This window comes from Phycomyces blakesleeanus (assembly GCF_001638985.1).
Source record: "Phycomyces blakesleeanus NRRL 1555(-) unplaced genomic scaffold PHYBLscaffold_3, whole genome shotgun sequence".
NCBI classification, from domain to species: domain Eukaryota; kingdom Fungi; phylum Mucoromycota; class Mucoromycetes; order Mucorales; family Phycomycetaceae; genus Phycomyces; species Phycomyces blakesleeanus.
Genome location: NW_017265136.1, coordinates 2,847,149 through 2,874,166, shown reverse-complemented (window position 1 = coordinate 2,874,166; position 27,018 = coordinate 2,847,149). Strand labels below are relative to the sequence as shown.

General features: G+C 33.8%; 7 protein-coding genes across 7 annotated transcripts; 3 read left to right on the top strand and 4 right to left on the bottom strand.

Moving 5' to 3' along the window:
- Positions 1-51: 51 nt before the first annotated feature.
- Positions 52-5,760, top strand: PHYBLDRAFT_154493 (hypothetical protein; the record flags this gene model as incomplete). The annotated part of the gene is made up of 13 exons (XM_018433330.1): positions 52-150; positions 299-523; positions 611-703; positions 785-1,114; positions 1,211-1,303; positions 1,391-1,473; positions 1,601-1,854; positions 1,981-2,156; positions 2,241-2,399; positions 2,501-2,595; positions 2,678-3,152; positions 3,282-4,231; positions 4,398-5,760. The coding sequence occupies 13 exons, from the start codon at positions 52-54 to the stop codon at positions 5,758-5,760; spliced, it is 4,395 nt and encodes a 1,464-aa protein (XP_018297031.1).
- Positions 5,761-6,969: 1,209 nt separating this feature from the next.
- PHYBLDRAFT_164082 (hypothetical protein) lies at positions 6,970-8,379 on the top strand (the record flags this gene model as incomplete). Its single annotated transcript, XM_018434930.1, has 5 exons — positions 6,970-7,006; positions 7,056-7,130; positions 7,572-7,627; positions 7,716-7,882; positions 7,998-8,379. The coding sequence occupies 5 exons, from the start codon at positions 6,970-6,972 to the stop codon at positions 8,377-8,379; spliced, it is 717 nt and encodes a 238-aa protein (XP_018297030.1).
- A 2,538-nt stretch (positions 8,380-10,917) lies between these two features.
- PHYBLDRAFT_107947 (hypothetical protein) lies at positions 10,918-12,110 on the bottom strand (the record flags this gene model as incomplete). The annotated part of the gene is made up of 5 exons (XM_018428022.1): positions 10,918-10,999; positions 11,076-11,247; positions 11,391-11,555; positions 11,721-11,805; positions 12,018-12,110. The coding sequence occupies 5 exons, from the start codon at positions 12,108-12,110 to the stop codon at positions 10,918-10,920; spliced, it is 597 nt and encodes a 198-aa protein (XP_018297029.1).
- A 5,580-nt stretch (positions 12,111-17,690) lies between these two features.
- PHYBLDRAFT_76956 (hypothetical protein) lies at positions 17,691-20,099 on the top strand. Its single transcript, XM_018443205.1, has 4 exons — positions 17,691-18,195; positions 18,277-18,900; positions 18,958-19,131; positions 19,186-20,099. Exons 1-4 carry the CDS (start codon positions 18,070-18,072, stop codon positions 19,273-19,275), a joined length of 1,014 nt encoding a protein of 337 aa, XP_018297028.1. The 5' UTR covers positions 17,691-18,069; the 3' UTR covers positions 19,276-20,099.
- A 1,146-nt stretch (positions 20,100-21,245) lies between these two features.
- PHYBLDRAFT_164079 (hypothetical protein) lies at positions 21,246-22,037 on the bottom strand (the record flags this gene model as incomplete). The annotated part of the gene is made up of 3 exons (XM_018434929.1): positions 21,246-21,393; positions 21,609-21,722; positions 21,784-22,037. The coding sequence occupies 3 exons, from the start codon at positions 22,035-22,037 to the stop codon at positions 21,246-21,248; spliced, it is 516 nt and encodes a 171-aa protein (XP_018297027.1).
- Positions 22,038-22,144: 107 nt separating this feature from the next.
- PHYBLDRAFT_141042 (hypothetical protein) lies at positions 22,145-24,136 on the bottom strand (the record flags this gene model as incomplete). Its single annotated transcript, XM_018430514.1, has 6 exons — positions 22,145-22,334; positions 22,431-22,515; positions 22,612-22,687; positions 22,801-22,821; positions 23,632-23,766; positions 23,876-24,136. The coding sequence occupies 6 exons, from the start codon at positions 24,134-24,136 to the stop codon at positions 22,145-22,147; spliced, it is 768 nt and encodes a 255-aa protein (XP_018297026.1).
- Positions 24,137-25,706: 1,570 nt separating this feature from the next.
- PHYBLDRAFT_164077 (hypothetical protein) lies at positions 25,707-26,566 on the bottom strand (the record flags this gene model as incomplete). Its single annotated transcript, XM_018434928.1, has 2 exons — positions 25,707-26,349; positions 26,457-26,566. 2 exons carry the CDS (start codon positions 26,564-26,566, stop codon positions 25,707-25,709), a joined length of 753 nt encoding a protein of 250 aa, XP_018297025.1.
- Positions 26,567-27,018: the final 452 nt, after the last annotated feature.

Below are 27,018 nucleotides of genomic sequence, written 5' to 3'. Positions count from 1 at the left end.
GTAATATATGTATCTAATCACTTTATTTTAGAGGACAAAAATGCCGTTTCAATGGACATCCTTGGCTTTGATTCTCAGGATCTTAGACAAGCCAGAGAAAATGCATTAATTGAAGCTAGTCAGGCACCTTTATTTAGCTCAAATTACAAGGTAAAAAAAAACACAGACTTGCATAAATTCATACATACAATATAGACTTTACATACCATGTACTGGACACTACAGAGTTATTAAATATATTAAATAAAATATAAGAAAATAACTAATATAACAATAACAATAATATATCATTTACCAGACAAAGGCAGAAGAAACATATCCACATGTTTATCAGTCTGCAAAGTCGGGTTCCATGCTTTCACTATTTGGAACACGTTATGCTCTTCCTGCTGGTACAGTTAAAGAAGAATTCAATGATTACGAAGAAACCATCATTCCAGTACCCACGCAGGCACCTATACGAGCAGGCGAACGTCGTATTAAAATTGAAGAATTGGATAGCTTGGCTAGAGGAGCTTTCAAGGTACTGTGTATATTTAAATCAAATGAAGTTAAATAAATTAGTGAAACCACCGCTTATAACCGTATTTATTTGTGTGTGTGTGTGCAGGCCTACGAAACTCTCAACAGAATTCAATCTATTGTATACCCTATTGCTTATGAAACAAACGAAAACATGTTGGTCTGTGCGCCTACTGGTGCGGTAAGTCAAAAAAAAATCAAAAGAAAAGATATTAAACATTCATTTTTTTTAAAAAAAAATCAAAAATTCTTTGCGTTTTAGGGTAAAACAGATGTTGCAATGCTTACTGTACTCAGGTGTCTGTACCAATACTGCTCTACACCTCCACAAAAAGGCTCTACCGAAATTGATTTCACAATCGCTAAGAATGACTTTAAGATTGTATATGTGGCACCTATGAAGGCTCTTGCGGCTGAAATTGTAGAAAAGATGGGAAAACGACTCAAGTTCCTTGGTGTTAGTGTCAGGGAATTGACGGGTGATATGCAATTAACAAAGGCAGAGATTATGGCCACCCAATTTATCGTAACCACACCTGAGAAATGGGATGTAATCACTAGAAAGGGTACAGGCGATGTCGAATTAGCACAGGCAAGTTGAAATACTACCACTACTGCTGCTATGACTTTACTTTGAAAAGAAGAAGAAAAAGAAAACTGACAGTCTTTATATGGTGCCCTTATTTAGAAAGTAAAACTTCTTATTATTGATGAAGTCCATCTTCTTAATGAAGATCGTGGTGCTGTTATTGAGAGTATTATTGCCAGAACATTACGGCAGGTAAAGAAAAAATAATATAGAATATAGAGATTTATATATAAGCTCAATTACTTATGTTTAACAATCATCTATACAAATACCTCTTAGGTTGAATCAAGTCAATCACTCATTCGTATTGTTGGTCTCTCTGCTACTCTTCCCAATTACCTTGATGTGGCAGCATTCCTTAGGTAAAACACACACGCATATACTATGTAAATACATACGTATACGCACATGAGAATATTTTTTTTCTTCTTCTACATTGAGTTTTGACTTACACACTTTTATCTGTTGCTTTTTTTTCTTAACCAACAGAGTCAACCCTTACCAAGGTTTGTTCTTCTTTGATGGCGGATTCCGTCCAGTTCCTCTCGAGCAACATTTCCTGGGTATCAAAGGAAAAGCCAACTCGGTTCCGTCCAACGAGCGTATGAATCGTGCTTGCTTTGACAAGGTTTCCGACCTTGTGCGGGAAGGTCATCAAGTTATGGTGTTTGTTCATGCCCGAAAAGAAACAGTCAAGACTGCTCAAATGCTAAAAGAAGAAGTTCTAAATGAAAGTCTCGGAGGTAATACCATAAGAAAATAAATAGACAAGGGACGAATGAAGGAATTAATGTACAATACAAATTTAAACTAAACTGTTCTTTTTTTTATAAAAAAAAACAAAACAAACTCTTATCTTCGGATTTCAGATTACTTTGATTGTTCGGCCGAACCCAAGTTTGTTGGTCACAGAAGAGATATAGCAAAATCTAGAAACAAGGAAATGAAAGAATTATTTCCTTATGGCTTTGGTATACATCATGCTGGTATGCTTCGATCTGATCGATCATTAACTGAACGAATGTTTGCCGATGGTTGCTTAAAGGTTTGTGAAAGTAACTTTTTTATATGCATGTGTAAAATCTAATATTGCAAATTTATGTTATAATATATATATATATATATAAAGGTGCTCTGCTGTACTGCAACCTTGGCATGGGGTGTCAATTTGCCAGCTTATGCTGTTGTTATCAAAGGAACCCAAGTGTACGATTCACAAAAGGGTAGCTTTGTAGACTTGTCTATTCTTGATGTGCTCCAGATCTTTGGTCGTGCTGGTCGTCCACAGGTAAAAAAAAAAAGTCTTTACCTTTTGCTCTCAAAATCACAAAACTAAAACCATCTAATACACTTACATACGAATTTCTTTAAATATTCATGAACATGTAGTATGAAACTCATGGTGTTGGTTATATCCTGACAACCCATGACAAAATATCCCACTATGTCTCAGCAATCACCCAACAACATCCAATTGAATCAAAGTAAGGAACAAAATAAGATATAAAGCCTTTTTCTTAAACAATAATTGTAATTGTATCACTCAATATTTTCTCTCTCTTTTAGGTTTATCGAAAATATTGTCGACAATCTTAATGCAGAAATTTCACTAGGTACCGTTACAAACCTCAGTGAGGCTGTGACATGGCTAAGCTACACTTACCTCTATGTGAGAATGAAAAAGAATCCGATGGTTTATGGTATGGATCACTCGGAACCAGCAAAGGATCCGCTTTTGGGCAGTAAACGACACGAAATTATCGTAGACGCTGCTAGAAAATTAGCCAGATGTCAAATGATTATCTTTGACGAAACTACCGGCTACCTGACTCCAACAGTTCTTGGCCGCATCTCATCAAATTTTTATATCAAACACACCAGTATCGAGATCTTTAATGGTCTTATGAAGCCACGTATGACAGAAGCTGATGTTCTGTCAATGATGAGCATGAGTTCAGAGTTTGACAATATACGATCACGCGAATCAGAACATAAAGAACTCAAGGGTCTTTTAGAAAAGGCTTGTGCATGTGATATTCGAGTAAGTTGATTTCTCTTCTTCTTCTTCAAATATGTTATATATATATAATATGATAGCTACGAGAAGAAGAAGAAAAGGACTTCACACGTCTAATCAAATATACTTTATATATATTAATTGATTCATTAGGGTGGTACTGAATCAACTCCTGGAAAAGTCAATATTCTTCTTCAGACGTACATATCAAATGCCTACATCGACGATTTTGCGCTCGTGTCTGATTGCGGCTATGTTGCCCAGAACGCAGGCCGTATTGCCCGCGCCCTGTTTGAGATTGCCTTGAACCGAAACTGGGGACCCACAAGCTCTATAGTTCTGGCTATCAACAAGAGTATCGAAAAACGCCTGTGGACTTTCCAACACCCACTGCAACAAATGGGACTTCCCAAAGATGTCATGCAGAAACTAGAGGACAGATCTTACGACATATCAATCGAAGAAATGAGAGACATGGAACCGACCGAGCTTGGGGATCTTATTCGCCACCCACGGATGGGCCTGACGATCTCTAGATGTGTTGACCAGTTCCCAATGCTGATGCTCGACGCCAAGATATTTCCAATCACTCGCAATGTACTGAATGTGGAGCTTACCATAACTCCTGATTTTGTCTGGAATGAGCGCCTGCACGGTAGCTCGGAACCATGGTGGATCTGGGCAGAAGATTCAGATAGTGTGGAAATCTATTACTCAGAATACTTTATTCTACACCGCAAACAATTGGGCGAAACTATGAAGATTGTGTTCACGGTGCCTATTGTTGAGCCATTACCAAGCGAAATCTATATTCGTGCCACGTCTGATCGCTGGCTTGGAGCCGAAACCGTCCTGCCGGTCTCATTCGAAAACCTGGTTTTACCTCAGCTTTATCCACCCCCGACAGAGCTGCTAGATCTGCGCCCACTTCCTGTTACTGCCTTGCGAAATGACGTGCTGGAAGCCATCTGTGCCCAGAAGTTTACACACTTTAATCCAGTTCAAACTCAGATATTCCACACTCTCTATAATACAGACAACAATGCATTGATCGGTGCACCTACTGGTTCGGGTAAAACCGTTGCTGCTGAACTTGCGATGTGGTATGTAAAAGAGAGAATGAAATAACAAAACAAAAAATATAGAGAGAGAGAGGGAAAAAGTAGAAAGCAAAAGAAACATGAAATCTTCAATTTTTATTTTTATTTTTATTTTTATTAAATGTTATTAATTATACTAATCAACTCAATTTAATTCAAATATATATAGGCGAGCACTTGGGCAACACCCAGGCTCTAAAGTGTTGTACATTGCACCTATGAAATCTTTGGTTACTGAAAAAGCCCAAGATTGGAATAAGCGTCTGATGGGTCCAATGAACAAAAGACTTGTGGAGTTGACGGGTGATGTGAACCGGGATGTGAAGATCATCGAATCTGCTGATATTATCGTCACAACACCAGAGAAGTGGGATAGTGTCAGCCGTAACCAACGCAGCCGTAGTTGTATTAACAAAGTATCGTGTGTGATTATTGATGAGATACACTTACTTGGCGGTGAGAGCGGTGGCCCGATTCTGGAAGTGATTGTGTCAAGGATGAATTACATGGGGTCCAAATTCGATAAAAAGATTCGCCTTGTTGGATTGTCCACCCCTTTGGCAAACGCTCAGGATTTGGCCGACTGGCTTGGTGTCAAAAAGTCTGGACTGTTCAACTTTGGTCACTCTGTTCGCCCAGTTCCTTTAGAGATCTATGTTGACGGGTTCCCAGGAAAGCTTTATTGTCCTCGTATGGCAACGATGAACAAGCCGATATATGCGGCCATTAAGACCCATTCCCCTACCCAACCTGTCATCGTGTTTGTGTCTTCACGTCAGCAGACATGCCTTACAGCGCAGGATCTGATTGCTTATTGTGGAATGGAAGACAATCCTCGCCAGTGGCTTCGCACGGATGATATGGAAATGGAAATGATATTAAACCAGGTCGATGACGAAGCATTGAAAATGTCTCTTGCGTTTGGTATCGCAATTCATCACTCGAGTTTGACCGACAATGACCGAAGAATTGTTGAAGAGCTGTTCCTGAACCTTAAGATCCAGATCTTGATTGGCACCAGTACACTTGCATGGGGTATCAATCTTCCAGCCCATCTGGTGATAATTAAGGGCACAGAGTTTTACAACTACAAATCTGGTCGCTATGTAGACTATCCTATTACACATGTTCTACAGATGATGGGTCGTGCGGGTCGTCCCCAGTTTGACAACACCGGCATTACTCGTGTGTTTGTACAAGACAGCAAAAAGAACTTTTTCAAAAAGTTTTTGTATGAGCCGTACCCTGTCGAATCGAATCTACACAAGTCTATGGATGACTACATCCATGCCGAGATTATGGACAAGACAATTAAAACAAAGCAAGATGCGTTGGATTACATTACCTGGACATATTTCTACCGTCGCCTTCAGCAGAATCCAACATACTATGGCTTAGACGATTTGTCACAAAGGGGCCTAAACACATACATGTCCAATATTGTAAATGAGGTGACGGAGAGGCTAGAGAGTTCTGGATATTTAGAGATTCAAAACGATTTTGATTTGATTCTGAAAACCCCAAAAGAATAAGAGATTTAAAATTCTCTCCTTTTTTTGGGCAATTGACACTTGGCATTTGGCATGATATATGAAACTTAAAACGAAACAACCAAATGGAAATACTATATATTGAAACCTTTGATATAAAAGATGTATTTATGGATAGCTTCTAGAGTTCTAGTAATCCCAGAATTAATAATCATTAATAATATATTATGTGTATATATATTAACAAATCTTCATTTGAAGACATTTATAAAGTACTGTACTTTATTGACTCATACCAATGACCAGCATTATATCTAAATTCTATCAAATAAAGAGTAAACCTACCTCAATCTCTTTACCCAAGTTTATCTACCTTAACTAAGCAAACTCGTGCATGAAAGCTTATATATATATATATATATAGTCCTTTTAAAATAATAAATATTTCAAAATAATATATGAATATATCTTGAGGAACTTGTAAGATAAGGTTAATTTTTAGAAGTATATATTCTCTGAATTGAAATATGAATAATTTTAAAAGGAAAACCAATGTCAAAATCTGATCTTTTTTATTTTATTTTATTTTTGCAAATTTAGTAACTTATCCCAAGTCTAAAGTGTACAATTCTCAGGACCACTTGGCGTATTCTCTATTATCATGTTGTGAACAAACTGAAAAGGTCAAAGAAAGAAAGGTTCAAAAGAAATGTGGCCAATCAGATTAATTTACGGCTGTCCACACTTTTTTCTATAGAAAAAAAAAGTTTAGAATTGGTTTAAATCCACATTGGATAAGATTGAGTGCTTATATTTCTTCCATCTAACAAAGAATATTTTATTAGAGAATTTTTTATGCCTTTTATTCTATTACACACCTCCCTAATAAAAAACATAATATTCTCAATCAAATTGTAAATAGAAGAAGAATAGTCTGCCAGACTCATTCAAACTTCTTTTTTTTTTGCTTTTTTTAGTCTGTCCACTCCAAGCTATACTGAGCTTTGCCTCTATCTCTGCCTTTTCTTTACTCTATTATCTCAGGGCTTTCATCTATCAAAATGTGATATTCAATACTTTTTTATTATAATATAAGACATACTTTGATTAATTAAAAATAATAGCTGTAGAATGCTTGGTTTTTTATTTGTTTTTTTTTATTTTAAAGATAAAAACATATGCATGCTTTAATCATGTAAATCTTATTACACAGCCACACGCATACACACACACCCATACACACAACTTACCATGGGTTACAAAGCTTCTTTAAAGCAACTTGGTGGTTGTATGTCTTTAAGCAACTATATTATAAAACATATCTACTATTAGTATAGGCTGCAAAGTGATAATATCAAGAGGTCTTCAATACAAAAACTATTTGGCATATGAAAGTCAAGGAATTTCTATGTGTAAGAATTTAGACTTAACCAAATATGGATATAGTATTATTTTGATAACAAATAACAAATAACGCCAATGACCCCTTAATTTTTTTATAGGGAGAGAGATAGAGAGAAAAAGAGATAAATATGTACTGAAGAACTTGCTGTCTAGTTTTTTCTCTTGTTCCTCTAAGCACCACTGTTAGGAACAATCAAGTAAGTACCACTTCTTTATACACAGCATTACGTGTAAAACGCGTTTTTTTTGTTATAAAAAAACCAATTTACTCAAGCAACACCATTACTCATTATGCATTACTTAATGCTTTACCAAAACATTGACTTTACATTAACTCTTTTTTTTTCATTTTTCATTCTTCTTCTTCTTTTTACAAGGTTTATACTGTTTAAGAAACCCATGAGATTTATCTTGAGGCTGTTTTTTTCTGCTATTATTTATAATAGTAGTGTATGAATGCTTGATTCGTAGTGTGATGCGTACACGCTCTGTGGTCATAGAGATTGTAAGTACATTAATGTTACATTCCTGCCCATGCTTTATTTCTTATACTTATTTTCTTTATTCATTTTATGTTATGTACATTCCAAAAGCGCATGCACCTACACATGGTATACAATTACCATATTCAGTCTTTTCTGTTAGATTTCGGTCTAATGGGGGAGATTGATGTAAGCCTCTTGGAGACAGAAGCGGAGGTGTTTACACCAAAGCTGGTCTCAACCAAACCAACTAGGGGGTATGGGCCTCTCAGCGTTCAGTAAAGAAAAACCAAACTTGTCCGATTCGGCTCCAGTCTCCACATATCAAAGTCAAACATAGACGCGGCCAAGTGGGGTGTAGTCACAGACGGGAGCCTTCGGGCGCGTCTTTAGGTGGGAGCTTCTTTCTAGAGGCGCCAATGAAATACCACCACCCATTTGGCCAACCCCCTGCATCGGCAGCGGGTGGACATGGCTTGGGAGTAACGCTGTTCACCGCAGACGAACTAGCCCGAAACCTTCCATCGAAGCCTTCTCATCCCTTGCGTGTGAGGCCGTGGAGTGCTCTTCCGCAACTTTGGCATCTATTCTAGATCTGAGGTTGGGCGATGAAAGAAGAACAGACAAGTTTGGTGAGCGCAGCAGCAAAAGCTATGGAGTATGCTGTTGTGACATTCTTTTTCAAGCCACTCAGCCCGTGCGAGAGACTTATGTCTGGGGTGGACCAAACCTTACCATAAAGGTTGGACCAGAGTTCGGCCGTAGACCGTCGTGATGTCAGGTCATTTTCTTTTTACTGATGGTACTAGTATTGTACAAACCAAGAAGTAAAGTACGCAAGTATTTTTCTCTTCTTCAAGCCTCTGCAACGTTGTAGTCGGTCGATTTGGCCAGTGCTACAAAGTCACGCTTGTCAGGATGTGACCGAACGTCTTTAAGTCGCATCTCTGGGTTTTAGACAATGCTAAAATATACTTCCCGCGTACAAATTGTACACCCTGGCTCTCGGGCCTAGTACTATACTAGCTGACTTTGGTCTTGATTGATCGGGTCACATGTAATGTTAATACTGGGAAGGAAAAAATCGCATACAGACTATATGAAATCGACGGGGTGTCGAAGGTGTAAAATGATCCTGTAATCATTTATCACTGAAGATTAAGCCCTTGTCTTTGAATTTGTTCTTCGGAACACCTTCAATACCTTTGGAATTCTTATGTATATACATATATTTAGGTCCTTGTCTAGTTAACCTTTTTGGTTGACATGACTGGTGCCTTTTTTCTGATCTTGATTGGAAAAGAGGGTGAGTTCGATTCTCACAAGGACTTTATCAAATATCTGATACTTGATTACTTTTTACTCTTAAATACAAAAAAAAATACATATATTAATCTAGACAAAAGAATGATTATATATAGACTTGTTAAAACAAACTAAACAACAAATATGATTGAAAAAAAAAACACATAACAAAATCAGACTGAAATTCTATCTTTAATAAATTTATTGAAATCAATTGTTTAGCCAGATAAAAGAAAGTTCTAGGAGCTAGAAATTGCGAAAGAGTCCAAAATAAAAGTTTTGTAAATAAAGGAATAAAATAAAATAAAATTATACATTTATAAAGACATCCCTTTTTACTGAGTAAAAACCAACAGTGCATTAAAGCAAGCTTATATACTTCTTTGGTGTCACAAGTCAAAGCTGAGCATACTTATTTTTTTAAGAGATATTTTATATTTTCAATCTTTTACAATTGAAGGCGACTAAAGAACAGATAATACTACCAGATATTATGTGTATTAATTGTGGGAGAATTGTAGCTTTTTCATTTCATTTTATTTTATTACAACAAGTTTATGGTCACAAAAACAATGCGTAGAATACCGATGAACTTTTCTGATTTGTCTTGTAGGAAGTATTGACTAAATATTTTCATTTAATCAATTTCTCAATAAATAAATATCATTTCCGATATAGTGTTGTTTTGTTATATTTGTACTTGACCATATATAAAACATAAACATCTTTAAATATCTAGATAAGAACAAATAGCTATGATATTAATAAAACCAAATTATCAATTATTGGAAAAACCCCATTATTTACTGAGGTATACATACCACAATTAGAGTAAAATACAAATTCTGCGATCCGGAATGAATCATATTATTGTTAATTAATGTAGGGTGAGTATTTGAAAAGAGATAATAGGTAATAGGAAAATGCTTTATGTTTAAAGAAGAAAGCTATGATTGTTTATAAGATATTTGGAATTTGGATTTAATATGTCTGTTAGTTAATTATTGATTGACAATGAGTTAGTATAAAAATACGGTTGCTTTGTGTATATGTATTAAATTCTTAGAATATTTACCCTATCAGATATATTAATAATTATGTAATTGGTTCTGGACCATTAGGCTTTTACTTCACTCGTTTGTAGTTTGTATATCATACCGTTTTAACCAGAACGTTTTAACCTAACTGACCAGATAACTAATTTATACCCATTTATCATCAAGAACATATTTTTGTCATGTATAATTTCAATCTATATTATATATATATGTGTGTGTGTCTATATTGTTGTTATTAGGTATTATGCAAGCCAGACTTACCACTTAGAAAAGGTAAACTCAATAACCAAGCCTGAAATTTTTCTTACCAAAAGTAAAATATGAAATTAAGAAAATGAGATTCCAACTTCTACTAGTTTTTAATGTTAAACCATACTTGATACAAAATATGTTTTATGAAAAGAACATACTGTTTTGACTTTTTTCTATACACAAAGACAACTTTCTTTAACAAACAAACACACACACTTACATATATAATATCTAGATTATTCTAGTGTTATTTCCAACCATATTATTTACAATATAGTATATTGTAGAAAATATAAAATCCACATGTATATTAATCTTAAGCCCATATATATATATATATATATTATCATACACGTTAAAAAGATGGTTTATTATATTCCAAATAAAGTATTTTGATATTATAATTTATTTATTTCAATGATTTATTGTCAATCTAACAGTTACAGTGAGAGTACAAATATTACAAGTTTATGTATATCATATTCTCAAACAGTGACAGGGTATGAATTCTATATTTTGTAAGTTTTTGAAATACCTATTTTTTTTTACAAAATATATTACAATAAAGTTAAGTGAAATAGGTTGATTGATGGGGACATCTTTGTTTCAGGATCTTTAATGATAACGATAATAACAGTAATAACAGTAATAACAGTAATAAAGAATATATTTCTTTCCTTTCATTCAATCTCTTATACTCAACGGTGAACAGGAGGTCTACTAAGTTTGTTACGTTGCAACCGAACCACAAGCCAGTCAATAGCATCCTTGACACCATTTCTATCAAAATAAAATAAGAATTTGAGTTCTAATATACATTACATAAAGACTATTTCTTTGACATTTCTTATTTTACCCTTCTAATGCACTAATAGGCAAAACTCTCGAATCTCTGGCTCCAAGCTTAACTGCAATTTTGTTGAATACTTCTTTGATTTCTTCCACTCGCAGTGCACCAGACAGGTCTTGCTTATTGGCCAACATTAGAATTGGTACACCCTCCACACGATCGTTTGTGATCATTTTCTCTACAAAAACCAAAATAATAATAATTAATTACTTAATTAATTAGACTTTTTTTTTGTCTATTCTTCCCTCTTCTTATATATATATATATATATATATATATATAATAGAAAAAAAAATGAAAAATATTATAAAATTAACTTACCAAAGGTGTCCTTGCACTCTTCTAGCCTTTTCTTGTCAGTAGAATCAACCACAAAAACAATAGCATGACACTCAGTGTAATATCTTTCCCAAATTGAGTGCAGATCACGTTGACCACCCAGATCCCAAAAGTTAATCCTGGCTGACTTGATGTCGACTCTACCAACTTTGATTGAGATGATGAGATGAAATTGATAATTGTTACAAAACCACTGAATAAAAGGACCATGCAAAAAGAAAAGAAAAAGAAAAATAAAAACAATAAAAATGTGTACAAATATATTCTGTTATGTTTATTATGTGTGTTATGTTTATTATGTTTATTACGCACTGTTGAGTCCCACTGTGGGTGCAATCTTCTCAGGTGCTAGTCCGGGTACACCCATAAAGACAGATTTTATGCGTTCTAACAAGGTCTATAAAACTCGGGTAGAAACATGATGTAGAAGATGAGTTTTGTAAAGTCTAATGTCATTCAATAATGTATTTCATTTATTCATTCATTCATTCATTCCAAAAATAATAATGCTAAAGCTAAAGTGAAAAAAAAAAGAAAGAAAGATAAAAAAGGCAAAAAGAAAGAAAAAGCGAGAATGTATGTATGTAGTGCAGTGTGTGTAATGTGTACCGTCTTTCCTGCATTGTCAAGACCAATGATGAGAACATAATACTCTTCTTTGCTTGTGACGTAATTGTAAAGTCCACTTAGTAATGTATACATGATCAATGAGTAGTCCTTCACTCCCTCTCTCTCAGTCTCTTACTTCAAACACACACACAGACACACACACAGACACACACAATAACGCGCACACACTTTTTCTCTCTCTCTCTTTTCTTTTAATTTATTTTTCAAAAAAAGGACAAAATAGGCATGCCAATTCCTACTCCGTCAGTCAGAGGTTAAACACACTTTCTATGGTGTTCTCACTATTATTATTATTATTATTATTTATATGCATGTATATATCTATTAGTCATGGGTTGTACACCAGATTGAAGTTCTTATTGTTGTTGTTTGGTGTTGTGAAGTTTCTTGTATCATACATATCTTGAAGTAACATTGGCGTGAAACAAATATCCTTTTCTGTTTTTCTTTCTTTTTAATCATTTGAGTGAAGTTTAATATACCTGACTATACATGTATATACTCCTATGAATGTGTGTAAAAGGAAGGTGTTTCTAATGTCCTTTTACAAGTGAGCTCATTGCTTAATATTCCTATCAGTTATTCTATATATGCAAGTATATATTTATATAAGTGTTCTCCAATGATATCATTGTACCAGAAGTATTATTATTACTATTATATAAATATGTGTTTGGGTGAGTATTTCATTTGATGTAATGAATAAATGAATAGTAAGAAAAAATTGTGCTTGTACTTGTACTTGTACTCATTGAACACAATAAATGCTCTCATCATAACATAATTGCCAATCAGTCAATCAATCATTCATTCATTCAATCACTCGCTCAATCGATTACTTAGGGAATAAGCCAGCCAGTAATCCAGTCATTCAGTCAGTTAGTCAGTCAGTTAGTATCATTATCATTATTACTTAATAATTAAAAAATAAAATCACCAAACGAACAGACAAGCAAATACAGCCAAGCAATTGCTTATATGATATCTATAATTCAATATATAGTTCATACAAAAGATAAAACAAAAATACTTCATTTTGAGAGAGAAAAATCAATGCTATTTGCTTTTCTATCGATTTATTGATAGAATTGATATGATATTCTTTTTTACTTTTTTTTTTGTCAAAGATCAAACATGCCATTCTTATGTCACAAAAGCAAAGATGATAAAGTAATTGAAACCAAAGGAAAAAGGGTATGATCGTTAAACTCAATCCAATTCAATTCAATTCAATTTATATATTATGATAAATATAATATTTTTGATATCAAGTTTATGTATTGGAATTTTGGTTGCTTTTTGAAACGTTTTCCTTTGAGCAAATCTACGCTGACAATACCATAAAAGACTCGTTAAACAACAACAACGACAATTATACTTCTGTGTGTGTGTGTGTGTGTGTATATATATGTTTGCATTGTTTATCATATATGATCTACTCGTGATTACCTATTGTTTGGTATTACTTTTAACTTTGTTTACACACTTCACACGGCCATACCATACAACATAGGCCATAGACTATATTTCTTCTTTATATCTCTTTATTTATTTGTTTATTGTTGTTCTCCAAAATGACTATGTGTGTGTTTGTGCTTCGACTTTTATTTTCTGTACAATAAATAAAATGAAATAAAGTAAAATGAAATAAAGTAAATACTTGTTGAGTTCCAGGCTTAATAAAAATAAGAGTCGGGTAAGCTTTTCTTTGCTGTGGACGGATGAAGAACATCCTTGTAAATGTTTCTTTTGGTTTCACTTGTTTTGATCAATGATCTTTCTAAATCTTATTCTCTATAACTATCTCTGTGTTTTTCTTTCTTTTTATGTGAATGAAACCATCAGCTATATATAATTTTACTTTGCTATTTGATTCCAAAAAGAAAGTTTGTCAAGTGATAGTATAAAAACATGACAACAACAACAACAGAATTAATACCATGTATACATATACGCATTTAATTAGTTGCTAGGTTATTTGACTACTTGTTACTAAGTTACTTAGTTAATTGGTTGCTTGGTTATTTGACTATTTGTTACCAAGGTATTCAGCTATTTAGTTGCCATGTTACTTAGTTATTTAGTTAATTGGTTGCTTGGTTGCTTGGTTAACTGGTTAACTGGTTAACTGGTCGGTTAACATTCATTTTCTATTTGTTGATATCATCATGTGAGTGTACACAGATGATTTATTTATTTAACATTCATATACTGCTGTCTTCCAAAAAAAAAGCGATCCTCATAAAATAGAATTCACTTTTTTTTATTACTATTATATTTTTTTTGGACCTGTAAACAAGTGACAACGTACGATCCCGAGGTTTATTTCAAATACATATACTTTTGTATTTTTCATTTACAGATTAAACTTTCTTTTTTTGTTTGTAAGACCAAAGTAACAAAAAAAATATTATTAAAATAACATATATCTATACATATCTATAATTTTTTATATATGTATTTCAAAACGAATCATTTCCTTTTGCCTTTGTTTTTGAATATAATGGTATATACAAGAAGTACATAGATAGATTAGTATGAGTAGTCGATAAATAAGGCTTATTGGCAAATGACCAACCAAAATGAAATGAAATAATATGGTAGGCAAAGAAATTGAAACAATCTCTCTGTATCTCATGTTTTTTTTTCTTATTAATTTCTTCGTCAATCCAACCAACCAACCAACCATATAATTACACACATCTATTCATTCAATTCAGAAAGTGGCCCCACCTTCAGGATTCTCTTTTTACTTTCTCTTTATTTTATTTTTTCTATTGTTCTCAAAATCCAGTTAGTTTGTAAGAATAAAACTTTACACACACACATATATATATATATACACTTTGTGGACCTGGCACAATTAGCGCACCTGAACAAACCACACACAGTACTTTTATTAGTATTATTAATTTGGCCTACATTGGTTATTTGTGCTATACATGTAATCTCTCCTTCTTTCCCTCTTTCTTTCTAGATGTACAGCTTATCACGGGCATAATTTAACCGCGTGAGTGAGTGTGCTAGTTAAATATATATTATTTCAACCAGAATACATATAAAAAAATATGAAACAAACTGTTTTCTCTCTCTCTCTCTCTCTTTCTGGGTATATGTTTTTTTTTGTTTCAAGTCTAACCAACAAAATACAAAATCAAAGCATCAATTGAGATGAAAACCAATGAATGGGATCACTTTTTTTTTAAAATGAATGGAGTGTATTTATCTGATACATCATCCCACTCTTAGTGTTAATCTTGACAGATCTTCTACTTTTCACTTTCTTTGGTTGGTTGGTTTGTTGGTTAGTTAAAACAAAAACCTAAAACCTTGTTAATCTACCAATACTTTTCTCAATGGCGTGTTGTGTTGTGCTGTGGTGGACATGTATTGTGTTGGGGTCAGATTTTCTTTTTATGGTGATTCTGTGTCGAATTTGTTCCTTAACATACTATTATTAATAATAATAATAAAAAAGAGAAAAAGAAAAAAGAAATGAAATGAAAAAGTAAAATATTCTGGCTATTGGCTATTGGATAGTAAAATAGCCATGTTTTATATTTTATTAAATATGTAAGTGCCAAATATTTAATTGACAAATGTGAAATATCATAATCATAAAAGAAAAAGCTTTTAATATATATATATATATATAAACTTAATATGTTTCTATAGCAACAACAACGACATAACGACAATAGCAATCTGTTGGTTTTCTTTTATTTATTTTTATTTATTCAGGGGTAAAAAATAAAAAATAAAAAAAAAGAAAGATAAAACTAAAAGATATATCTTGAAACCCTCTTTTTTTTGTACAAAAAAAGCTATTGTTATTTTTGGGCCTGGTTTGGGTTACTTTTTGTGTGCGTGTGTTTTTTTTATTGAGAGTGAAATATATATATCTAGTCCGCCCTTTGTGTTGTAGTAACACACAAAAATTTATAATATTTTACGGTGTATATACGTACATATACATAGATATACAAAGACATACATAGACAAAGACGTGTACCTCTCTTTGAAGGTCTTGGTGTTACAGCATTGAAGTGGCTGTGTTCAAGGAGAATCTTTCTTTCTTTCTTGCGTTTATATTATACTATAACTTATTATACATATCTTGGTTCTAAATACAAGAAATAAACGCAGAAAAAGAAAGAAAAAGAAAAGAAAAGTGAGGGCTCTGCATGACCCTTGCCCTTGCACTACTGTTACTGAGTGTAATGAAGCATCTCTTTTCCCTCTCTTTCTCTGTCTGTCTTTCATGTTCTAAGCTAAATAAATACACAAGATTCACATTATAGAATATAATAATAAATAGTAGAATATGTAATATATTATCCATACGCAATCCTCCTCTCTTTCTTTTCCTTTCACTCCTATATGAATAAAGGGGATAGATATTGTGTCATTGAGCGTCATTTGAGGCCATAGCCAAAAATTCCACAACAACATAATCATAACAACATAATCATAACAACCAAAAATAATAACAATAATACTTCTTGGCTCTTCTTTTTTTCTCTCTTTTGGCTTTGCACGTGTAACATGTACATCTTTAGATGTGATCCGGCAACACACGATAGGCTGAACTAAAACCGTACCACAATAAACTTTTTTTTTATGTGTACATCTTCCAAAAAAAATTACATTACATTATATCATATTATATCATATTTTATTTTGTATTATATTTTTTTGTCTAGAGACACATCCTTGAACAATGAAATGAAATGAATGTAATAGTAATAATTTTAAAAGAAGTGTTATATATATATATTCTTGCAAGTATTCTAGCCATCTAACTTGGCCCTGGATCAGGGCAGGGTAACCAAGCAACAGAAAAAAAAAATGCCTGGGGAAGGGTAGGGCAGGGTAATGTAGGGGAAGGAGTAAAAGGGAAAGGGTAGGGAGGGAAAAAAAATAATCAAAACCAAAAACCAAAAAAATCCCCATTAAGATTTGTATTTTTATTATTTTATTTTAGAGATATACACATATTCCTTGTGGGAAGTTAAAGCTGCCCGCATGATTTTGAATGCATAGTAATTTGAACACAATAGAAAAAAATATATAGTAATAGCGATCCTATTACTATTTTATTATTTAAAAAGCGTCGTAATGTGTATGGTATTCACTGTGTAGTATGCAGCATTTAGTGCGTAGTATCAATTATTATTTATCCATTGTCCAGTGTTCGCTGTTTATTGCTTATTGTTCTTTGGCCCATTGTCTGTGTGTAAAGATGTCTGCATGAATATGTAATGTACAGTATGAGATGATAATGAGATGATGTGTAGATGTGTAGTGTGTGTATAGATGAAAACCAAAAAAAAAATATTATCAAGATTTTTGTAACCATAGAGTACAAGTACACAAGACAGCCCATTTTAGGGGAACAAGAAACTAAGAAAATAATAATAATCTCAAAGAGTAACACACCACTTTATTTTGTATATTTTTAGGTGATTCTGGTAAACAACCCCCAAATGAAGTACAAGCCAACTGCTATTGCTATTGCTGTTATTATTATTTTATTAATTTATTAGAGTTTCCATTCTTCCAACCAAACATCTCATCTTTTGCCAGTAGCTGTGTAACGAACGATTTGTATAAATACTCCATCAACCTGGCTTGCTTTTGAACCGTACACTCAACCTCTCTCTTGTTCTTGATAACAATCAAGAACTACCCCCTCAAGCGAACTTTTTTCTAAACGAAATTTAACGAACCCCTACTTTTTTTAACGACCCAAAAAGTCTCTTTTTTCTTACTTCTTTTAACGAACTCAAGAAAAAACTCTTTTTTTTAACGACCCCTTCTAAAAAACTTTTACGAACCCAACCCCTAAAAAAACCTTTTATCTGCTTTTTCTTCATCCAAAAGAAAAAGCTTTTATCTTACGAATTTACAACCTTTTTTTAAAAAAAATTATCCTTCCCCACCCTTTTTGAAAAAAATTCCCATTTTTTCAAAAATTTCCTCTCTAAAGATTTCTAATCCTATTTCAAACCAAATCAACTCAATTTCTAACATGCCTATCAACGCTGGTATCAACGGTTTCGGTCGCATCGGTCGTATTGTTCTGCGCGCATCTCTTGAGAACTCTAACGTCAAGGTCGTCGCTATCAATGATCCTTTTATTGATCTCGAGTACATGGTAAGCCTAATTATTATATTATATTATATTATATTATATTTTTTTTTACTAACCCTAAAAATTTCATGTTTCATGTTTTAGGTTTACATGTTCAAATATGATTCAACTCACGGACGCTTCAAGGGCACCGTTGAGGCGAAAGACGGTGCACTGGTTGTGAACGGCCATTCCATTGCGGTTTATGCTGAACGCGACCCGTCTACCATTCCCTGGAAGACCCATCAGGCCGACTACGTAGTCGAATCGACCGGTGTCTTTACAACAATCGACAAGGCTGGCGCTCATCTCAAGGGCGGTGCCAAGAAGGTTATTATTTCTGCCCCCTCCGCAGACGCTCCCATGTTTGTCGTTGGTGTCAATCTCGAGGCGTACGACCCCAGTATGAACGTGATTTCCAACGCATCCTGCACTACAAACTGCCTGGCTCCCTTAGCCAAGGTTATCGACGACAGCTTCGGTATTGTCGAAGGTCTCATGACAACCGTCCACGCCACAACAGCGACTCAGAAAACAGTCGATGGTCCGTCAGGCAAGGATTGGAGAGCAGGCCGTGGCGCAGGTGCAAACATCATTCCGGCATCCACCGGAGCAGCAAAGGCGGTCGGCAAAGTTATCCCACATCTCAACGGCAAGCTCACGGGCATGTCCTTCAGAGTACCCAACCCAGATGTGTCTGTGGTTGATCTGACGGTCAGACTCGAAAGGGTAAGAATGATATATACACTTGAAAATTCTAATATTCTAATCTTTTCTATTCTATAGCCGGCATCGTACGATGAGATTAAGGCGGCAATTAAGGAGGCCTCAGATGGTCCCCTCAAAGGCATTTTAGGCTACACAGAAGATGAAGTGGTGTCAACCGATTTCATTGGAGACTCACGCTCTAGCATCTTTGATGCAAAGGCGGGTATCTCACTCAATCCACATTTCGTAAAGGTAATACTTTTATATTAAAATTAAATGTTCTTTACTAATATTTTGTTGCTCTAGTTAATTTCGTGGTACGACAATGAATTTGGTTACTCAACGCGTGTGATCGATCTTTTGGTTCATGTTGCAAAGGTTGATGGCAATCTGTAAACAGAGCAAGAAAAAATTTTTCCTCAAAAAAAAATCAACAAAACTCTGCCGACAATTTCCCCCCCACCATCAACAAAGAAAACAAAAAAAAATCAACTTCCAAAACACACACACACACACTCCTTCTATATTCTTTCTGCTTCTATTCTCTCTCTTGATTTCTGGTCCCATTTCCCGGTACCTTTTCCTAAAGGTCTTGCTCAAATTCAACGAAACAGAAGAAGAAGAAGAAAAAAGCCGAAAGAAGAAAAAAAAAACCTAACTTACCCTTTGAAACATCTGAAGTCGGAAAACTCAAGAACATTATGAAAAGAAATCCTGGTTCCTGTTCGTGTCGCTCGCAAACGTCCACTTTTCGATTCTTCTGCTCTTATTTTTCCGAAACAACCCATCCAAATCCCTCCGTTCCCTCCCTAATTTGCCCATCCAATCTCTTGAAAAACATTTTGGTATCATTTCTCTTTTTTTTTTTTATTTTAATTGTTTTTATTTTTACTTTACTTTTTACATACTTAAAAACTACCAATCTATTTTTCTCATCTAGTACAACATTTTTATTATTCTTTTTCTATTTTCTTTGTTGTACTTTATGACGTACATGCCTCTCTCTCTCTACTACTTACCACCAACCTTCCCCCCCTCACCCTCACCCTTGTTCTATATGAACCCCACCCTCTGTATTGTTGTATATGCTGTTATAGTAGAACTAACGTGTAACTTTATGTCCCATTTTTTTTTGTAATAAATAAATATAAAAGAAATTTGCAAGCTTTAAAATCCTAATATTATTTTAAACGCTCACAATTTTTTTAAAAACACACAAACTTGTCTATCTATTTTTGAATATTTGGAAATCAATTTGGCTTTTTTTTTTTTTAAAATAATTGGGTCACCAAAGAAAAAAGAAAAAAGAATAATAGAGTAATACATCTTATAATTTAATTAGTGGTTGGCTATTTTGTGTAAAAGAGCAAGTTTAGCCATTAAATTAGCCAAGCCAGAAAGAAAAACAGTAACAGCAATAATAAAGACCAACATACTTACTTGGTTTATAGTGTTACTCAACTTATTTCTTTTATTAAAAGTATTACAACTAATTGACTGACTGGACTGACTATCTATCTATCTATCAATCGATGAATCAATGAAATCAATGAAATCAATCACGGGTAAAAACGAGTGAGACAAAGACTACGAATCTTAAAGAAAAAAAAGAAAAAAAAAGAAAAAAAAGGGGGGGACTAGCTGATGTTGGGTATTACAAAATAAAACTAAATAGAAAGCTGGGTCAAGGAAATAGAATGGAATTGAATACCAAGTATGTTTGTGAGTAAGTTGTCTGTATATTCTCTAAAATTCTATTCGTCAATTGAAACAAGAAAAACCATAAAGAAAGGTATTGCTCTTCGACACCTACAGATACGTTAAGTTCAATTGTCTTTTTTTAATAATAAAATTCAAATATATATATATATAAAGAGTCTCGAATTGGCTTTCAGAGTAGGATGGGTGCTTGGCCTGGGTGCCCCCTCCCCTATTTATTTATTTTTGGGGTCTCTATTAACAAAAGCTGCACAACCTCAGCAAAACCTAAAATATTACTAATATCAATAGCAGTAGACTATTAAAGACGTATAGACAAAGCTACAGCTTTATTCGTCTTACTGACCAATTCATATTATAATTAGAATATACATCTTTTTTTGGCCGTGCCTTATGTTTTATTATACACACACAAAGAGGTAAAGATCAATATACGGCTAAAGAAAGACGCTCATATATATATATATATATATTTAATATTAAATTTCTAGCCATCTCATCATACCTATTAACATTAACATTACACATGTAACAATTGCCTTTTTACCAATAAAACAAACAGGCATACAAAGTTTGTTAGAATTTTATATTCTTGGTGTTATTAATATATATCTGCGCATGACTTACATTTGGTCCTTCTATATTTTTTAAACAAGTTCATTAATTACTCTTGCCCAGCTAACTCGGAGTATAGTTCTGTTCACAATTGAGTTGGACAATTGAATCTCTGACTCTCGCACATACTTTAGTCGATGGCAATTGGGCACCCAATTGAAATAAGCAGTAGAGAAGTAACTAAAGTTAGAGATAAAATGGCGCACCATATAAAATTTTTAAATAAACTCGAACGATCTGTTTTTTCTTTCTTAGGATAGTATTGCTATTGCTTATTAAACTGTTCCAATAGGAACAACCAGTCTACCTCGCAATTGCTTAAAAAAAAGTGTTTAAAGCATTTATTTACACAAACCACAATGGATAAAAAAATTAGTTTCTCTATCTAAATCTACATATTCAGTGATTTTACACAAACGGCTGTGGATTCTCTTAGTATCTCAATATAACAAAAGGTAGATGTTATGAAGGTAGCTTTACCGTTAACTTGGGCAGTTCCGACTGAAAGGCTTCATTTTTTTTTAAAAAAAAAAATATATAAACGCACACACACACACACACCATTTTTACCCCAAAACAAATATCCTTAAATCATTTTTATTGATAAGAATAAGAGAAATAACAATGATATGGATATTTATAGTGATATTGCTATTGCTATTTGGGTTGCCTTTGTCTTTATCTTTGTCATTAGTATTAGTAGTTCTATTAGTTTTTTTTTCTTGTCTGCCTTTGTATTTGTAATTAGCCTTGTAAAAGACATTGAAGTTGTCTTTGGATTTGGATTTAGGTTTGTACTCGTCCTTGAAATTAGGCTCATACATATATAATTTTTTTTTGTTCTAATGTTTTTGTGCTTTATATTCTTTTTTTTTAAAGATGTTTCCATATCTTATACTTTTTTTATATTTTCGACAGCATATCTTGGATTCTATGGGACTTGAATCTGGCGTCTTCTGACACGGTTTGTACACCCTAAATCATATTCTGGATGTACTTCAAGGTTTGGTCCTGGCGAGAGAAAGAAAGAAAGTTTGTAACAGAAATGATGCCATAAGAATCGTCCCCAGAAGAAGCGAATGGTTCGTTGTGAAAGCAACAGAAAGCAGCAGACCAACGACCTAAAAACAACAGGCAAGCAGCGGGAACTTACCTTACTAACAACGAAATAAAGGAAGGAAAAAAGAAAGAAAGAAAGAAATGATTGTCGCACCCACCAGCCGGGACACCAGCAAGCAACCAGCCATACATTGGGCGGTTGACAGTGGGCTCGCACAATACCCGCGCGCTTGTAGTCTTGCACTGTAGCGAAAAGGGGTAAATAAGACATATATGAGTTAGTATATTTTGTTCATAGACTTTGATATAGTACCCAAGAGAAATAACAGGCTATCTTACCTCTATAAAAAAAGAGCATCTGTTCTTCTTTCCCTGAAAACTTAAACAGCTCTTGGTCCGTGGTCATTCCATCGGACTATTAGTATTATATTACTACTACTAATAATAATAAGAAAGCAGTAAGGTTAGTCAACCGTAAGAGGCCAAAAAGTCATTCAAGAAGTTTAACAAAATAATATGTAATTATACCTCAAGACGTTTTGAGTATCCCTATGGTAATGAACTACAGTGTGAGCCAATTTCATCAAAAATCAAAATATATTAACCCGGTTCATTAGTCCTGTTCATTTACCCGTTTTTAGCTCTAACTAGTAAAACCACTTTTTTCCTGGACCAGTAGCCTGTTTCTAATCTGGTCTATGAACCCGATACATTCTAGCCAAAATTCTATGTAGCAGATATGCTACAATTTTGCTTTCAGTCATCATATATTGTAGACTGAAGAGGTAAGCTAATCTGAGAAGATATTAATAAATACACACAAGTGTGGAGACAGGTGTTACGGATGGTTTTAGCTCATCGAACGATAAATAGCATAGAGCCGAATTCTTTGGTCTCTTTTTTATTCTGAAATATAGGTTCAGATAATAGAGATAAGCTAATTTGCCGTTGTTTTCCATAAAAAAAAAGCAAACTTCCCATAGTGTATCAAAGCCAATTAACGAATATGTAACTATGTATTTGGCTCTTGTATCTTTTGGAAACTAGAAAACTGGATTATATACTTTTGGCGGAATTTCTGTTTATCTATAAAGCTACCAGTATATTGGGAACAATTTTAAAGCGACTCTTTATATTTTTCCTGTGTAATAGTCAGTATGTCTGTGTGCATAATGTGGTAATTAGTGACAGCACAAAAACAAAGGTCACTATACCTGTCAAATCTTTGTACGTCCGTTTGTATTCCTCATCTATTTTGTCCCAAGCTGGTCCTTTTTTTCCCCCCTGATAGCATGTTTTGTTAATGATAATACTTATAAATCAAAAAACATTCAATACTCCATACCCTAAACTACTCACAACTTCATTCTGATTCTTGACACTATCAATATCAGACATTTCAGCCTTCATTTCCTCCTCGGTTTCTTTCAGCTCGTTTTCATAATCACTAACTGCGGCTAGGGATACATACGAAGGTCTGTATGTGTCAAACTTCTCGGGTGGAATGAAACGAACAAACACAAAGTACAAAAGTATAAATAAATTACAGCTATTTTTCTTATATATATATATATATATATAGTGGTCATGAAATATAGCTTACCTGTCGGTCTAGTAAAAGATTGTTGACATACATATACATCCCTATTGGTATCCCTCGTCTAGATACTGATTCAAGGTCCTTTATGTAGTCTTTTGAGATCCTATCACAATTTTTGATATTACTCTTGTCGACTTCGAGATGAGTTTTATGGAAATAATTTTCAAAAGACCAGTCCGCTGCACGGATAGTTGAAAAAAACTTTTGGTTTCCTTCCAACTTTATAGGTGATTTATACTGAATATAGTCTTCAGGGCAATGCATTGAGAAGGTTTGTTTATGCTATCCAGTATATATAAAGAACATATAATAAGGAGGAAAGAACGGCTGAAAGTAAAGTATTGCGAGTTTGCAACTCATTTCCACAGAGACATGTGGCTTAATGAGGGCCTTACGGGTTTATACTATTTTGTACCGTGGCACATAAGAAAGAAAGTAAAAAAAGTAACAAGTTACACAATAAGCGGGAGGAGGAAACATTCTCCGATCAGTTTTGTATCCAAAGCACTGTACCTGATTACATTTTGTATATAGGCTCTAATACGCAAGGGCCGCCTTAATGTCGTTCGTATTGGATTCTTACTAACATAATAAAAAAATATATAGGGGGAGCTTGTGGAGCATAGCACAACAGCACCTTGCGAAATCTAGAATATCCTTTTCGTATTTTCTGTCTACTTTATTTTCTATTAAAGATATTGGTATCCACAGCAACAACAGCAAAGAAGAAACATTCAAAAGTTGTATCTACTACTATCATAATAATCATATGTACCTACCCACTCACTCACTTATACTCGCACTAACATTATAATAATATTCTGGACTGTAATTAATACAATATACTTTCACAGTACTGTCGACAAATATCTGTCTCAACTTTAATAAAGTGAGACTTCTTTTTATCTGATTTGACACTAGAAAAAAAAAAGGTATGTCACTCGATTGGTTTCCACCATTGCTATTACAAATAATCAATTAGAGCTCTTTTTCTTTCTTTCTTTCTCTCTTTGTATCTTTTATTGACACGCACATACACCCCTAAATATATATTAATGTTAACAAACCAACATCATGGGGATTAAACAATTTTTTGATATTGGGTGGTTACATTGTATTGCGTTACTTACCAATGTGAGTATGTACATGTATAGAAATTTAGATGTTTCATTGAATAGAAAAAAAAACGATGATTTGATAGGTCTCTCAACCACACGCGTGTGTGGGACACAGCCTCACATATGCTCTTTATATCCAAAATTATCTCCATAATTATTTGAGCGGTTTAATATGTACAAAAGAAGAACAAGAATTGAAAGAAGAAGAACAACCGGGATATCAGTGTAATTACTATTCTAGATGATTAATTCGCCAATATTGTGCATAGGGCACGTTCGTATAATGTGTTCAAAATTTAAAACCTACTCGTATCAGTATTGAGAAGCTAATATTATATATATGTATATATATATTGTCAATGATACATTAATCTACGACGAGACAAGTCAAGTTTTCAGTAGAAAGGAGGGGATATCATTTACACCTCACGGTTTGTCTTCTTTGGTCTCTATATAAATCAATATTTTCTACTTTTACGAATTAATCTAAAGGAATAGATTACACTATTTATGACCTAGTGTATCAAGTCAATATGAATTGATTTTCTTTTCTTTTATTTATTTGTAAAAAATTATACACATCTACACATACAAACACACACGCACACACACACATATATATAGCTAGGCTTTAACAATAGACATAGTAGACCAGCACTGAACTAATTGATATTCTCTTCTTGCTCTTCTTATTTTTGCTATGCTCATAACAAATACTAGTCATTCTCTTGAATTTTAATGATTACTCTTGAGCCAGTATTGTTTGAATATATATGCGATTTTCTTTTAAATTGGTATTCTTTGGTAGTTTTACGAGTAACAGGCCATAGTGTAAATAGTGCCGAAGGTTTTGTTGCTGATTTTATGATTGGTAAATGTGTAAATCTGGGTGTTTGCAGTGATGGTAATGGCAGAAGTGCTGGTGGTAGCAAGGAGGAAGGGGAAGGTGTCATTTTGTTTTCTGGTGCCGAAAGAATGACATATATCATAACAGGTGTTGAAGACACTGATCTTGGATTGGATTCCTTTGATATACGCACAGCAACCTTGACGGTGACAATTACGGTCAATGTCTTCCTATCGGGTACTCGCTCGACACAGTGGATTGTGGGCATTGGATTTCGCATGATCAATAACATGGCCGTTAGCATACAGCGCTTGGGCTTAAGTTCGGTGTATACGGTCATCAGTACCAAGGTATTTGTACCCAAAGTACGGCTCTCCAAACATCTGTCGCTACCGTATTTCAGGATGTAGCCCCAAACACTGATATCGTATATACTGTCTCTGAATATTGGTTCCATTTTGAGGCTCATGTAGCAAGAGTGTGGCATTTTACATAATATTGGTCTTGGAGGACTATTGATTTGTAAACAAAGGCGTTTTTTTTTTTAGGATTAAGATCAATATATGTATTTTTTTTTGTGGAGAAGGGAGGGATGAGTTGGTTACGGATTGATAAGTACGTTGTGCTTGTCCAGAGTGTAAAGATCCATTCTTTCTCTGAGCTGGATGGTGCTGCTAGTGGATAAATGCTCTTAGGAGAGAAGAAGCCTGTGATTCTTGTATAAACCATTGTGTGGATCAAGTAAGATTAAAGAGCTAATTGTGTTATGAAAAGATATGCACTGTATTTATATGGCAACAATCAACCAGCTGTGAAGAAATATAAAAAAGTAATATAGGTACGGATGACCCAAGAGTAATAAATAAGTTACTTAATAGGAAAGTTTGATACAAGATTATTATTTTTATGAGGGATTATATGATTTCAGACTGAGCAATCATTATTAATATATTTATATACAAAAGAAAAAAAAATTGTGCTATAAAAATACAGGAAAGAAGTACCAATAGCGGTAAGCTAAAATAATGTTAATAATAATAGTAAAGAAGAAGAAGGAGGAGGAGGATAAAAGTGAATATAACTACAGAATGGAAGATTAGAAATACAACCTTACATTACCTTTTTCAATATTTATTGGGCTTGCTAGGATCTCTAACAAAAATTACTCAAAATTTACTGCG

Coding starts and splice junctions, on each gene's coding strand:
- PHYBLDRAFT_76956 (XM_018443205.1), top strand. CDS start 18,070: ATGCCTATCAACGCTGGTATCAACGGTTTCGGTCGCATCGGTCGTATT. Junction 18,196..18,276: donor TTATTGATCTCGAGTACATG/GTAAGCCTAATT, acceptor TTCATGTTTTAG/GTTTACATGTTCAAATATGA. Junction 19,132..19,185: donor TCAATCCACATTTCGTAAAG/GTAATACTTTTA, acceptor TTGTTGCTCTAG/TTAATTTCGTGGTACGACAA.